This window comes from Macrotis lagotis, chromosome X (genome assembly GCF_037893015.1).
Source record: "Macrotis lagotis isolate mMagLag1 chromosome X, bilby.v1.9.chrom.fasta, whole genome shotgun sequence".
Lineage (NCBI taxonomy): Eukaryota > Metazoa > Chordata > Mammalia > Peramelemorphia > Peramelidae > Macrotis > Macrotis lagotis.
In genome coordinates, this window is record NC_133666.1 from 122,230,282 (window position 1) to 122,244,229 (window position 13,948).

The 13,948-nt window shown below is 37.2% G+C and overlaps 1 protein-coding gene across 3 annotated transcripts in view; it reads right to left on the minus strand.

The window, feature by feature from the left end:
- Positions 1-11,648: 11,648 nt before the first annotated feature.
- The window catches only part of SYT17 (synaptotagmin 17), an 89,586-nt gene continuing 87,286 nt past the window's right edge, over positions 11,649-13,948 (minus strand). For all 3 annotated transcript variants that reach the window (XM_074200215.1, XM_074200214.1, XM_074200216.1), the window contains one exon: positions 11,649-13,829. In XM_074200215.1, coding sequence (XP_074056316.1) covers positions 13,633-13,829 — 197 coding nt within the window. In that variant the 3' untranslated portion in view covers positions 11,649-13,632. The remainder of the gene's footprint in view (positions 13,830-13,948) is intronic.

Below are 13,948 nucleotides of genomic sequence, written 5' to 3' on the forward strand. Positions count from 1 at the left end.
GGAGACCAGGGAAAGGAGGGAGAGAAAAAGGAGGGGAAGAGTGGGGAAGGGAAGAGAAGGAAGGGTACAGAAGAAAAGGAGAACAAGATAAGAGAGTGCTGTTTTGTAGCAGTGGCACCCATCCTTTTTCTCTGAAGTTGGGGGTGTTACTGCATATAAATATACAATATACATACATATAAAATCTTATTTGTAGAGCACTCTGAAAGCCATAAAATGCTGTATAAATGTTAGCTGCTATTAATAATAATAATAAACAATAGTACTGCACTGAGATTTTTCTGAATACTCTGTATAAGCAGTGTGTGGTATGATTGAAATGAATGCTGGATTTGAGGTTAGAAATACTGAAATTTGGGGCGGCTAGGTGGCTCAGTGGATAAAGCACCGGCCTTGAAGTCAGGAGTACCTGGGTTCAAATCCAGTCTCAGACATTTCATAATTACCTAGCCGTGTGGCCTTGGGCAAGCCACTTAACCCTGTTTGCCTTGCAAAAAAAAAAACCTAAAAAAAAGAAAAAAAAAGAAATACTGAAATTCAAATGAACCTCAAAAAATGAGGTTCAAATCCTGCTTTAGGAACTTAATAACTGTGTGACCAACCACAAGCAAGTCTCTGAGGCTGTGTCCCCCACCTATAAAATAGGGATACTAGCAGCACTTTCCTCGAAGAATTGTTGTAAGGATCAAATCAGAAGGTACGTTGATTTTGTCTTCCAGCCTAACTATACTGTATCATTGTCAGCTGTGGCTATGTAAGATAGGTCTCAGTTCCTGTTTGAATTGTTATTTACTTGGGTCTCAATTTCCTAATCTGCAAATGGTAAAATTGGGCTAAATTATCTCTGAGACATTTCCTTTGATGTGTGTAAAATTCTATAAGATGAAAAAAAAAGGAGGGAAAGCAGTTAGGTGGCAGTGGATAGAATACCAACTTTGGAGTTAGGAGGATCGGAATCCAGTCTGGTCTCAGATACTTGACCCATCCTAGCTATGTAATTCTGGATAAGTTATTTATCCCTGATTACCTCACCAAAAAAAAATTCTTTGAGATGATTTATAGAGTTCCCTTCAGCTCTAAAATTTCTAACTCTAAATTGGTGGCTATTTCCAAGAGAGGAAAAAGGCAGAGATGTTATTTTCAAAATAGTAGTATCCTGTTAGTAGTTAAGAAATGTGGCGTAATAGAAGGAGTTCTGGATTTAGTGTCAAAGGGCTTGGGTTCAAATTGTGATTCTCTTTAGTTACTAAGTGTGCATGTGAATAATTTTACCTTCCTTGACTTCATTTTCCTCATCTACAAAAGATGAAAATGGAGGGAGAGAGATTAATGACCTATAGAGTTCTTTCCGGCTCTAAATTGTGTTTTCCCTGTCAAATCTGGGAGTCCTCAAAACTATTTATGAGATTTATTATTCAATTTATAGAATTTCAGGGTTGCAAGAAAGCTCTCTAGACTGAATGTTCATGACACCCAGGCTCAAGTCCCAGGTCTTCCATTTGCTAATGATATATCCTCAAACAGGGCAACAGTAGCCTGTCTACCTCTCTGCCTTCACTTTTTTCATCTGGAGTATGAAGAAGTTGGATTTCATGCTATTTAAAGTCACTTACAGCTCTATAAGATTTATAATCTATGACTATAGAGTTTATCTAGCCTACCTAGACCTGGCACTGGAGCTAAAGTCATGAAGACATGAGCTCAAATATAATCTCAGATACACATTAACTGAGTGACTCTGGACAAGTCGCTAAATCTGTCTGCCTTAGTTTCTTTCCACATATACAAAATGGGAATCATATGAATCAAATGAACCTCAAAAAATGAGGTTCAAATCTTTCCTTAGGAACTTAATAATTGTGTGACCAACCATAAGCAAGGCTCTGAGGCTATAAAATAGGGATGCTAGCAGCACTTTCCTCAAAGAATTGTTGTAAGGATCAAATCAGAAGAAGGTACAATGTGTCTTCCAACCTTATCTCACCGTATCAAAGTTGTTAGAAGACAATTAGATGGCATAGTGGATAGAGGCTAGGGTCAAGAAGACATGAGTTCAAACCCAGTATCAGCCATTTACTAACTGTTGTGACCATGGGTAAATCATTTAACCTCTATTTGTCTTAATACACTGGAGAAGAAAATGGCAAACTACAGTAGGAGCTTTGCCAAAAAAAAAAAACCCCAAAAAACCCATGGACAGTATGGACCCATGAGGGTCACAAAGAATTGGATGTGATTAAACAACTGAACAACAAATAACCTAAGGTGGTTGTGAGGGTCCAATAAGATAATTTTTATAAAGTGATTAACACACTGCCGGGTATTATAAGAATGTTTATTCCTTTCTCCAAACTCTTCAGTTTTTAGGGAATTGATTCATTGAAGATTTTAGGTCTCCTTTATTGTAGTTCAGTGACCTAACTCACTAAATCTTCTGTTAGAATGAGAGCAGGGATTGTTTTGTTTTTTGCATTACTATCTTCAGAAACTAGAGCTGTGCCTGGGTACAAGTCAGGTGCTCCATAAATGTTTGCTGATTGATTCTGCAACTTGAAATGCATCCTGGGAGAGGGTTCTGGGTCCAGTTGAAGCTTTTAGAAGAAAGTCTTTGCCTTTTACTTGGGTGATGGGATGCTAAATATGAGAAAGTGTGGATTCATGTAGGCTGCTTTCCCTTACCTGTGTAATGAACATGGATGCTGTTGGGGAGCCTGTGGGAATCAGAGGGATTCTATTGAAATATTTTGATGAACAAATATGTTTTTTCTCCCATGCTAATGTGTTAGAGAAGAAAGGGAACTGAATCTGAATTCAGAAGTCTTGAGTTTGAATCCCATCTCTACCTGTAAATTACCTAGGTGACTTTGAAAAAAATCACTTAATCTCATCTATAAAATGAGAGTGTTGGGGGCTTCATAATTTTCTAAGATCCCTTCCACCTCTAACTCTTCAATTCTGGGATTCTTTCTTTCACACATCTCCCACTTACTGCCAAAAGGTCCAATCTAACAACCAACACCCCTACCATGTCTTATAAATTTGGTACTAAAATTGCTAGCTATGCCTATGAAACATAAACCACCCTCATTTACGGGGCTCAGCTTACTCTTGCCCACACAGCGTGCTTTCTTTGCTAAGACTACTGTTGAAAGTGAGCCAAGGACTGAGTCAGGCCATAAACACTAGCTCCTGTCCCAATCTCAGAAAGCAAGTATAACTAGCTTTACACAATGAATATGTTTCTGAAAAGCTGTACATATATAAAATTTCTCTAAATCAAATCTTTTGTTAAATACACTGGGAAAATGTATAGGGAAAATAAATTGCCTAGTTTAAACCTAACCCTGCTGGCTGAGAGGCAAGATTGTTTCATAGAGATCAGATGTATCAAATGTTTAACTTGACTTCAGGTTATGTTGACTCCCCAAAAACCTACCAAGGGAGCCAATGCCAAAGACCAATTCAAGGAATGTAAGGTGTTTTCTTTTTTCATGCTGGTCAATTTGCTATTGTTTCTTTGTTCATTTGTTTCCAATATAATATGTAACCCTCAGAGACAGGGTGTGTCTGTGTGTGTGTGTGTGTGTGTGTGTGTGTGTGTGTGTGTGTGTGTGTGTGTGGAACCTAGTTCAGTTTAGCTCCCTTCCATATGACTTAACAAACTTTTAAAAATCTTTTTCAATTCTGGTTTCTCTACAGCTGACTGTAAAAGAAACTGTAAAAACAAACCTTTGATATAGGCAGCCAGGTGGTAAGTAGATAGAGCATTGGATTTGGAGTAAGGAATAACTTGAGCACAAATTCTTTCCCAAAAAACTTACTGTGTGACCTAACCCTTCTCTTTGGATGGAAGAGTGGAGAGGTGTGAGTAGGGGATGAGTAGGGGCTATTTTTCTAGGTATTGTTTCTCTTTTGCCACTGGAAAAAAAATGACATCCAGTGCAATTTGTTATAGAAATTATCTTTACCATCACAGGACAAAAATTCAAGGAAGCTAACAATGTTTAACAAGTCACTTAAGCGCTCTACAATTTCTTTAACTGTAAAATAAGGATAACAATAATAATAATAATTGTTATTCAGTTGTTTTTCAACTGTATTTGACTCTTTGTGAAACCATTAGAGTTTTCTTACCAAAGATACTAGAATTTCCTTCTCCAGCTCATTTTCCAGATGAAGAAAAGGGTAAAGTGACTTGTCCAGGGTCATATAACCAGTGTCTGAGGTCAAATTGGAACTCATATCTTCTTGATTCCAGGCCTAGCAATCTATGTACTTTGTTTCCTAGCTGTCCCTTCGATAATAAATAGAACTTAGCTACTAGGGTAATTGTGGTGATTTAATAAAGGAATTTAATGGGTAAAATGCTTTGCAAACTTTAAAAGTCTGTAAAAGTATGAGCTATATTTATTTTTTTATCTGTCTTCTAAGTTGAATTTTGGATAATGGTTTTCTGGAAAGTTTTTCTTATCCTCCTTTGACAAATGTAGAAAAAGATCACATCAGTCAATTTTGGTTCATCCTAAAATTAAAAACTTCATGCTCCCCCCCCCCCCCCCCACCCTTCTAGCAATGTTCAAGTTCCAGACCCAAAAGAGTTGCTTCCAAAAGTCTGGAAACCATCAGCAAAGGATCACTTCAGGGAACTCCCGGTAATCTAAATTAAGACAACATCCAAGTTGATAAGGGATGTTGGCAAGCTTCTCTCTAGGTCCCAGATAGAGACCAGTGAAGATAGGCCACAGATGAATAGTCTGGGATGAAGCCCCTGAAATTCTAGGTTTTGATGCTAGTTGGAGTTAAAAAGAAATTTATTGGATCAGTAGATCTCCACTTTGACCAAACCCATTGTTGTATAAGACTCCATGTCAGATATGTATAGGCAAAAACTCTGAGTCCATGAATAAAATAAATGCTTCTTAAATTAAGTTATGGAAAGGAATGGGGGTTGGCAGTGAATGTAGGTGGAAAGAAGTCTCTTTGAACATCAGGGCAGTGAGGAAGTTCAAGCATCTTCTTCCAACCATTTAAATCGTGGCAAATCAAAAACTTTTCGCCACAGTTCCTAACACTCTCCTTTTGCACTGAACCCCTACTGATACCTCATCTTAGTTATTCCATATCTCCTTGGTCTCCCTAGTTTCCTCCCTTTGGAAGCATTGCAGAGGTGCTTGAATTTTGCTAATTAAAAAAATCAGGACCACAGTTAGGCATCCTCGGCCACAATTTCCATGGAAACCAGTTAACTTTCCCTGTACTTTGCCAACATCTCTCTCACCTCTGATAGATTCTCTCCCTTCTAGAATATCCTATGAAGCATGTAAGTAGTCATTCTGATCTACCACTGGAAGACTCAAGAGAGCCATAGCACAAAGGATGAGAGATTTAAATATGAAAGCAAACTTAAAGGTTCTAGCCCTTTCATTTTTACCTTTGAAGAAACTGAAGCCAGAAGACTTGCCCAAAATCAAATGGGGGAAAGAGGATAGCTGAGATAGCTGAGGAAGGGTCTTTTCTAAGCTTAGCTGACTTCCAACATATCAGAATAGCAAGAAAAGTGACAAATAAGGCAAAAGACCAATACCAAAACACCACAGAAGAGGGAGAGAGTTCATCATTAGGAAAACCTCCAGGAAAAAAAATAGCAGAGGCTGAAAAATCAGTTAAAAAAGGAGCTCCAATTTAATGAATAAATGCTCTAGAATAAAACAAACAATTCAAAACTTCTAGATCAAAGGGAAATTATTTCCTTCATTAATAATAAAAGTTAACACTTATTAAGCACTTACTATGTCAGACACTTCCTGAATACTTTACAATTATTATTTCATCTGATACCCACAACAATTCCTTGGAGCTACTAGTATTTTATAGTGGAAGAAACTGAAGTAAACAGAGGTTAAATGATTTGTCTTGGACCACTCAGCTAAAAAATGTCTAGGATAACATTTGAACTCAGATCTTTCTGACTCTAGGCCTCAAATCTCTAAACACTATAATCATCTAGCTAAATTACAAAAGAGATTTTCTCTATGTCTACGAAGTCATCAAGGAGCCAAGTCACAGTGTAAAATCAGTTTTTGGGTCATCACCCACAACTCGTCCCACAAATGACACCAAAATGGTGTTATAGGTGACTAGGATATAAGATCCTGAAAGGGGTCAACTTCATGTTCCTGAGGAACATGTGATTTGATAAGAAGGAATGGGAGAAAATGCAGGTCAACCCTGTCAAAACAATTAGCATCTTGAGAGAGACCATCATGGTCACAAGCACCAAGGCCAAAAAGATGAACTCAAAGAGGAAGAAGAATGGTGTAGTGGATGTAAATTGGCCTCATACTCAGGGAGCTCCAGTCTCAAATTCTCCCTCTAAGAAATATCAGTTGTATGATTCTGGTTAAGACCCATTACTTTTCAATGCTCTAGGCAATTCTCTAAAACCACAAGTTATAAGGAGAAAATACTGAGCTGCATTCATACAGGGAGTTTTCACAGGAATTCCCTATATCAGTGAAATTACAGTCTTAGGTCTTAAACCTATTTTAGTATTGCTTAGAAGTTTTAAAATCCTAACAATCATTTTATGATGTTGATGTTCAGTTGTTTCAGTCATGTATATAGCTGCATGACTCCATTTGGGTGTTTCTTGGCAAAAATCACTGGAGTTATCTTACTGACTGACCAAGCCCTCCTCCTCCCTCCTGAATCAAAATCTGAAAACATGAATTAAAAACAGAGATGGTGGGTGAGATAGGTACCACCCCTCAGAGAAAAGAGCAGCTTCTGAGAAGCAGGGGAGGTGCTTCCTCCAACTTAAAGGATGTGGCCAGCAGAGGGCATCAGGATCATCTCAGCTTGGACCCCTTCCAAGGGCTCTATCCTTGGAACTTGAAAGCGGCAAGTTAATTTCTTATCATTTGTTTTAGTTCTGATTATGTCCTGAAACTACTTCCAGTGACCTCAGATTCTTTATTAAGGATAATATTCACATCTGTCTCCTAGGATTGTTGGGAGGATCATGGTGTCTGGCACATTATAGCTAATATTTCTAAAATAATGCTAATAGCTATTATTATTTTTACAAATCATCAGGCTCAGTCTCAATTTAATTAGTAATTTTATTTTAAATTTTATTGATATATATTTTTATATCACATCCTTCCTCTTTCTCCTTAATCAAAACACACACACACACACACACACACACACACACACACACACACAGGGGGTGGGGGCGGGAGAGAGAGAGAGAGAGAGAGAGAGAGAGAGAGAGGAGTCAATTCCACATTACATAGCTTCTACCTCCATCCCTTAATAAATTCCTGAATAATATAAAAGTAAAATGCTTCTTGACATTATTGCAATCTTGCTATCATTTTTATTTTGTGGAGTAGTGTGAAACATACTGGGTTATCCAGAGTTTTAAGGACTACTGCCTTTATATTTCTAAAATAATTTCATTCCATGATTCAAACTTCCTGAATGGGTAGCTAAAACAATGTTTGATTGTACATGTATAATCTAATATCAAAATTACTGTCTTGGGGAATGGAGAGGAAAGGGAAGAAGGTAGAAAAATATGGAACTCAAAAGCTTACAAAAAAGATGCATGTTAAAAACTATCTTTGCATGTAATTGAAAAATAAAACAACATTAAAAAACAATGTTTAATCATTTTCATGTAAATGGGATACCTAATTCAAAAGAGAAAAGAAGTCAGAAGCTTTCCATTGATTGCTCCCATCTTACCTTGGGAGCCATGAAGCAAAGCAGTTAAGTCTGGACTGCCCCTCAGGGGGCAATAGTGGTACATGTTACTTTTATAAATGGAAGCTGAGGATGTCACTAAGGAATAAGTCTAAGGCCTTAGGAAATCTAAGGATAGAATCATAGAATTTTGGAACTGGAAAAAATTTTAGAGATAATCCAGACACTGTCCTGGAGTCTTAGAATCTCTATATCTCCCAAATTTCCTAGTTTTCTTAAATTTTTAAGTCCTAATCACACAGGCGGGATTAACTTCTTATTTCAATGAAGACTTGGCACTCCTCTGGCAAGAGATTCTATTCTGAAGGAGCAGATTCAGAGAAACAATAGGCAGATATGACATAATTGAAAAATGGCATTTTAAAAAATTAGAAGTCAGATGAAATGCAAAGACCAATCTTAATTCCAATATATTTTCCTCATCTCTGTAGAGTGATGGTGGACTAACAATACAAAATGGTGTAAGCATCATTGGGTTGTTCTGTGGTTAATATTACTTTTTTTCTATGAGTAAGTGTTATTGAGACACGAAATGTTAAAAAACATTATTAATAAAACATTTTAAAGGTGCTGCATATCATCCAGAAAGTCAACAACCAGAACAATGAAACTACTAGGCCTCAGTTTCTTTCTCTGTAAAATTAATTTTGAATTTCCTTCCTTAGGAATGAGGAGCAGCTTTGTGCAGTGGATGGAATCTTAAAGTCAAGAACAACTGGGCCAAAGTCCTACCTCTGAGCTTTATTGCCTAGGTAGGTAACTTAACCAGTGTCCTTAGACAATTCCCTAAGACTAAATTTTACAAAGGGCAGCCAGGTGGACAGAATGCTGGGCATAGAATCAGGAAAACTCATATACCTGTGTTCAAATGTGGTCCCAGACATTTGCTAGCTGTGTGGCCCTGGGTAAACCATTTCAACCTGTTTGCCTCATTTTCCTTATCTGAAAAATAAACTGAAGAAGGAAATGGCAAACCACTCCAATTTTCTCTGCCAAGAAAATCTCAGAAGGGATCATGAAGAGTTAGACATGACTGAAACAACTCAACAACAACAACAATAAATTGAACAATGGTTGTTGACCTGTATTGACAGACGTGGTTTTGTTATCATGGATCACAGATCTGGACCAAAAAAACAAAACAAAACAAAACAAAAATGTCCCTTTCAGTTCTGTGATTCCAAATTACCATATTCATCTGCAATCTGAAAGAACTAGGAATAAGAACAGTATATGTGAAAAGAATATTGGACTATAGAATCTTTTTTAATATATGGAATAAAAAATATTTCCATAACAGTACAATAAAAAAAGATTGCACATGAATCTGCAACTCTATTATGTACAATTTGCCTTTCCTTTTAAATATATATTAAGGTTATCATGCAAATGACTTTTTTTTCCTTCTTTCTCATCTTAGAGATGGCTACTATTAGACACAAATATTCATGTATATATAAATCATTCTAAACAGACTTCTATTTATCAGTTCTTTCTCTGGATTCAAATATCATCATCCTCATATGTCCTTTGTAGTAATCTAGGTATTTATGATAGTCAAAATGACATTTACTCAAAGTTGTTCTTAAAACAATATTGTTATTACTACATATAATGTTCTCTCACTTTTGCTCTTTCATTCTTCATTTCATGCACATCCATCCATGTTTTTCTAAAATCATAAAGCTCATTATTTCTTATAATACAGTAGTCTCTATCACAATCATATACCACAACTTGTTCAGCTATTCCCCAATTGACAGACATGTCCCAAATTTCCAATTCTTGGTCACCACGATATTATAAAATATTTTAGAGAATATTGGTTCTTTTCTTTTTCTCTAATCATTTTTGGCAATTGACCTAGTAGTGGTATTGCTGGATCAAAGGGTATAAGCAAATTAATAACTCTTTGGTCATAATTCCAGATTGCTCTCTAAAATGTTTGGATCAGTTCACAATTCCACCAATGATGAATTAGTGTCCCAATTTTTCCACATCCCCTTTGATATTTATTGACTATAGAATTTGGACCATAGAATCTTGAAGATGGAAAGATCTTACATGCCATCAAGAAGACCATTCATTGCGATGTAGTCAAACCCTTTAAAATCATGAGAGGTGGTCATTTAGCTTATGGAAGAATAATTTCAGGGATGAAAACTATTATCTCATAAATCAGTCCATTCTATTGGGGAATAATTATTTGTTCTAATTATGAGAAAGCTTGTGTTCATAATGAAACCAAAATCTGAATCCCTATAATCAACACATTCATCCTACTTTTACCCTCTAAAGTCACAAAATAAATGTAATACCTCTTTCAGATTGCCTTGCAAAAACCTGAAGATTACTGTGTTTACCCTTTATCTTCTGTACTCTACTCATACGCTAGAATTTCAAGACCCCTTCTCATTCCAGTTAGCTTACTCTTAACATAATCTCACTTTTCCACATTCAGGGATGTTTTGGAATTAGCTTGAACCAGTTCAAGAGAACTGATGATTAGATTTTCATTGTGAGTATTTACACCTTGGAGATGAGTGAATGCTACCAGTCAGGGTATAACTTATTGTCCTGCTGATTGGCTAAACTCAAGAAAGTGATGGAGAAAATGCAAATGATGTAGATCAAATTTAGAAGTGTGTTTTACATATATTTCTCCATAGAAAGTTGACTGTTAAACACTTGCCAGCACATTCCTGAAGACATGTCTTGTAGACTAAGAACTAAACAGGTTCTTCAAGCCATTGTATTTCATTTACAGATTTTGTTATGTTTTTATCAACATAGCTTAAGATCACATTTATTGGTATGAGAATTCCCTTCATTTAGGCCAATCACAATTCACCCATATTAAATAATCTTAGAAATTAGCTTTCCCAGGGTAGCTAGGTGGCGTAGTAGATAGAGCACCAGCCCTGGAGTCAGGAGTACCTGAGTTCAAATCCGGCCTCAGACACTTAATGATTACCTAGCTGTGTGACCTTGGGCAAGCCACTTAATCCCATTGCCTTACAAAAACTAAAAAAAAAAATTAGCTTTCCCTACAGCTAGATCAGTGATTGACTGATCTATCAGAGGTGTTAGTCTGTCTTTAACACCCCATATACCTCACAGAATGTCTTAATGATTAGAGTATCTGATTTAGAGTCAGGAAGAAAGGAGTTTGACTCTTGACTTGGATATTCCTTAGCTTTGTGACTCTGGGGGCATCACTTACTCTCTCTCAGTCTCAGCTTCTTCATCTATAAAATGAGAATAATTATAGCATCTATCTCACAGAGTCATTGGAAAGACCAAATGAGATGATTTATATGGAGTGCTTAATAAACCTTAAAGTGCTATATAAATATCATCATTATTATTATTTTATTATTATTATCTATACAACAAAGACCATGCCTTGAAGGTTACAATCTAACAGAGTAGTAGGAAAATGCATACATAAATAGCTGAGATAAAAGAAAGTAAAACAAATGTAAAGAAGAGATCTAGGCAAAGTGGTATCCAAAATTTGAGAAGGGTTTAGAGATCACTTTTACCTTACCTGGGATGGTAAGGGAAATGGCACCTAAGTTGGACCTCAAAGAAAGTGATTTCAGCAGAGTGGAGGGTAAGGTAGAAGTTCATTTTAGCTTGAAAGATAGAATGAGCAAAGTTATAGATATTCTCAAGGTCAGAACAAAAATAGGAAGTTGGATGAGAATATTCCATTTTAGCTGCAGCATTGAGTAAATGAAGGGAAATAGTTATAACAAGACAGAAAAGGTACAATTGGAGTCAGATGGTGAGGGACCTTGATGATTGGCATCAGAAATTAATACAATATTAATTATTTTTCAGCCAGGTCTGACATTATGACCCCATGGGTTTTCTTGGTCAAGATACTGGAATGGTTTCCCATTTCCTTCTCCAGCTCATTTTGCACATTAGGAAACTGAGGCAAAGAGCATTAAGTTATTTGCCCAGGATTACATAGCTAATAAGTGTCTGAGGCCAGATTTGAACACAGAGAGACGAGTCCTTGAACCAGGGCCAGTACTCTATCCATTCTACCACCTAGCTGCCCCACAATATTCAATAGGTAATGGCAAACCATTGATGAAAAGTTTTTGAGTAGAGAAGTGACAAGAAGAGATTAATTTATTAAGAGAATTGGTCAGACAGTATTATGAAGGATAGACTGGGGAGGAAGAAATAATGTTTGTCTTTCATTTTTGAAGAAGACCACCATATCAGGAAGGTGATGCCATGACAAGTATGTGAATTGGATTTGAGTGAGGGAGGCTGTTGCTAAGTCACCAGCCTCACTTTCTCATCTAGAATCATCTGGGTCCAGTGAGCAGATATGAATCAGGATGACTGGAAATGGCCATAGATGTGAAGCAGCCAGGGTTAAGTGACTTGCCCAAGGTCACACAGCTAGGGAAAAATCAAGTGTCTAAGGCTGAATTCAAACTCCAGTCCCTCTGACTCCAAGGCCAGAGCTCTATTTACTGCATCACCTAGTTGCCTAGGTGAGGGAGTAATTCCAGAGTGAAGAAAAGATGAGGTTCTGATCAAGAGTAGTTGCATTACAATTTGAGAGGAAGGAACCTACCTTCATATCTCTTTTCAGGTTTCTTTTCAGTTTTACAAAATTGTTACCAATGATCAGGTGCAATTTGCTGTATCCCTGGATATTCCCACCACCACCTTCCCCTTAATCCCAAAGAAAGGAACAACTTTGAGTGCATGGCACAAATAAATAGATCTTTAATTTCAATAAATATACACTCTCCATCATACCAGACAATATATTCTGGAAAATGTACAGAAACATTCAAGAGTAAACAGTTCTATTCTCTAACTAGGCTACCTCCTTAATTTAGGGGCTATGGGGAAGAATGACTTTGATTCACATACAAACACAGAAAGACCCACAAGAATCTATCAGGGAAAAAGATGAATCCAATGGAGTTTTGGAAACATTTCAGTCAGTTCTTGGTGACTCTAAACATTTCTTCATCGTTTTCTCTGGATTAGTCTATGAGTCCACTCCAAAGGATTATTTTGCTATGTCATATTCCACATACTTTACAAACAGATATGTGAATATTAAATGGGTGGGTCTCTGATGAAAAGGATGTAGTGTGTGACGATTCATTGCGGGGGGAGATATGGGTCTCAGCACGCCATCTTCCACACAAGAGGGCTTAGGTGCATACACATTCACTCACATGTGCATTTAGACAAGAACATAAGCACACACACACACACACACCAACAAGAATTCCAGCATAAATAAGCTAACACAAAGACAGATCCATTAAGTCAAAGTTATTTTACCACATTATATATATATATATTGGATTTTTTTCCCCAAACAGTCTAATCTACTTATCACAATTCACCAAGAGAACACATAGATATTTGAACCTCTGGGAAAGAGAATTGGGTGTGCACTCACTGTCAGCAAACAGTGATTATTTCAAAAGTTTCCCATTGGGTAATAACCTCCCCACATTCTGACCCAACACAAAGCAAATAATTCAGGCAGAGGTTGGGCAGTCTTTTTCTTATTAATTTAAAAGTGCCTTGGCATTGAAAATGAAGTCATGGGGCAAAGGTTAGAGAGGGTGGCAACACCAGTGGGTGTGTCCAGTAGGTCCCAGAGAAGAAGCAATGGACACAGTTCACATCATCTGGAGATGGGACACAGGCACTTATTAAAGGCAGTGTCCATTGTGTCCATTACTCTCAATTCCATGGTGATTATGTATGCATGTGTATACTCATATGTATAGTATATTCATGTGTATATGTCAGCCTTTTTTTCCCCTCTCAATTTTTTGGGAGAAATAAATCACCCAGAAACTTTCACGTCACCTCAAGAGAGGCAGGGGAGACGCGGTCACACTCAGCTCGGGATCGTAAACTATGCCACTGCTCCACTGCTGTCCGGTGGGTATTCAGCATCCGTCGCCAATGATTGGATTCAGAAGACCCAGTAGAATATTGGCCAATGACAATCCTTCCAATGAAGTCATTGCTGCTCTTCATATTGTGACCATACACTGGAAAGATAGAATGGGGAAAAGGAGGGGATATAGAGATTGTGAGGAAGGGAAAGCAAGACAAAGGCAAGGAAAAGAGAATGGGGGGGGGAGAAAGTTTGGTAGGATAAGGATAAGAT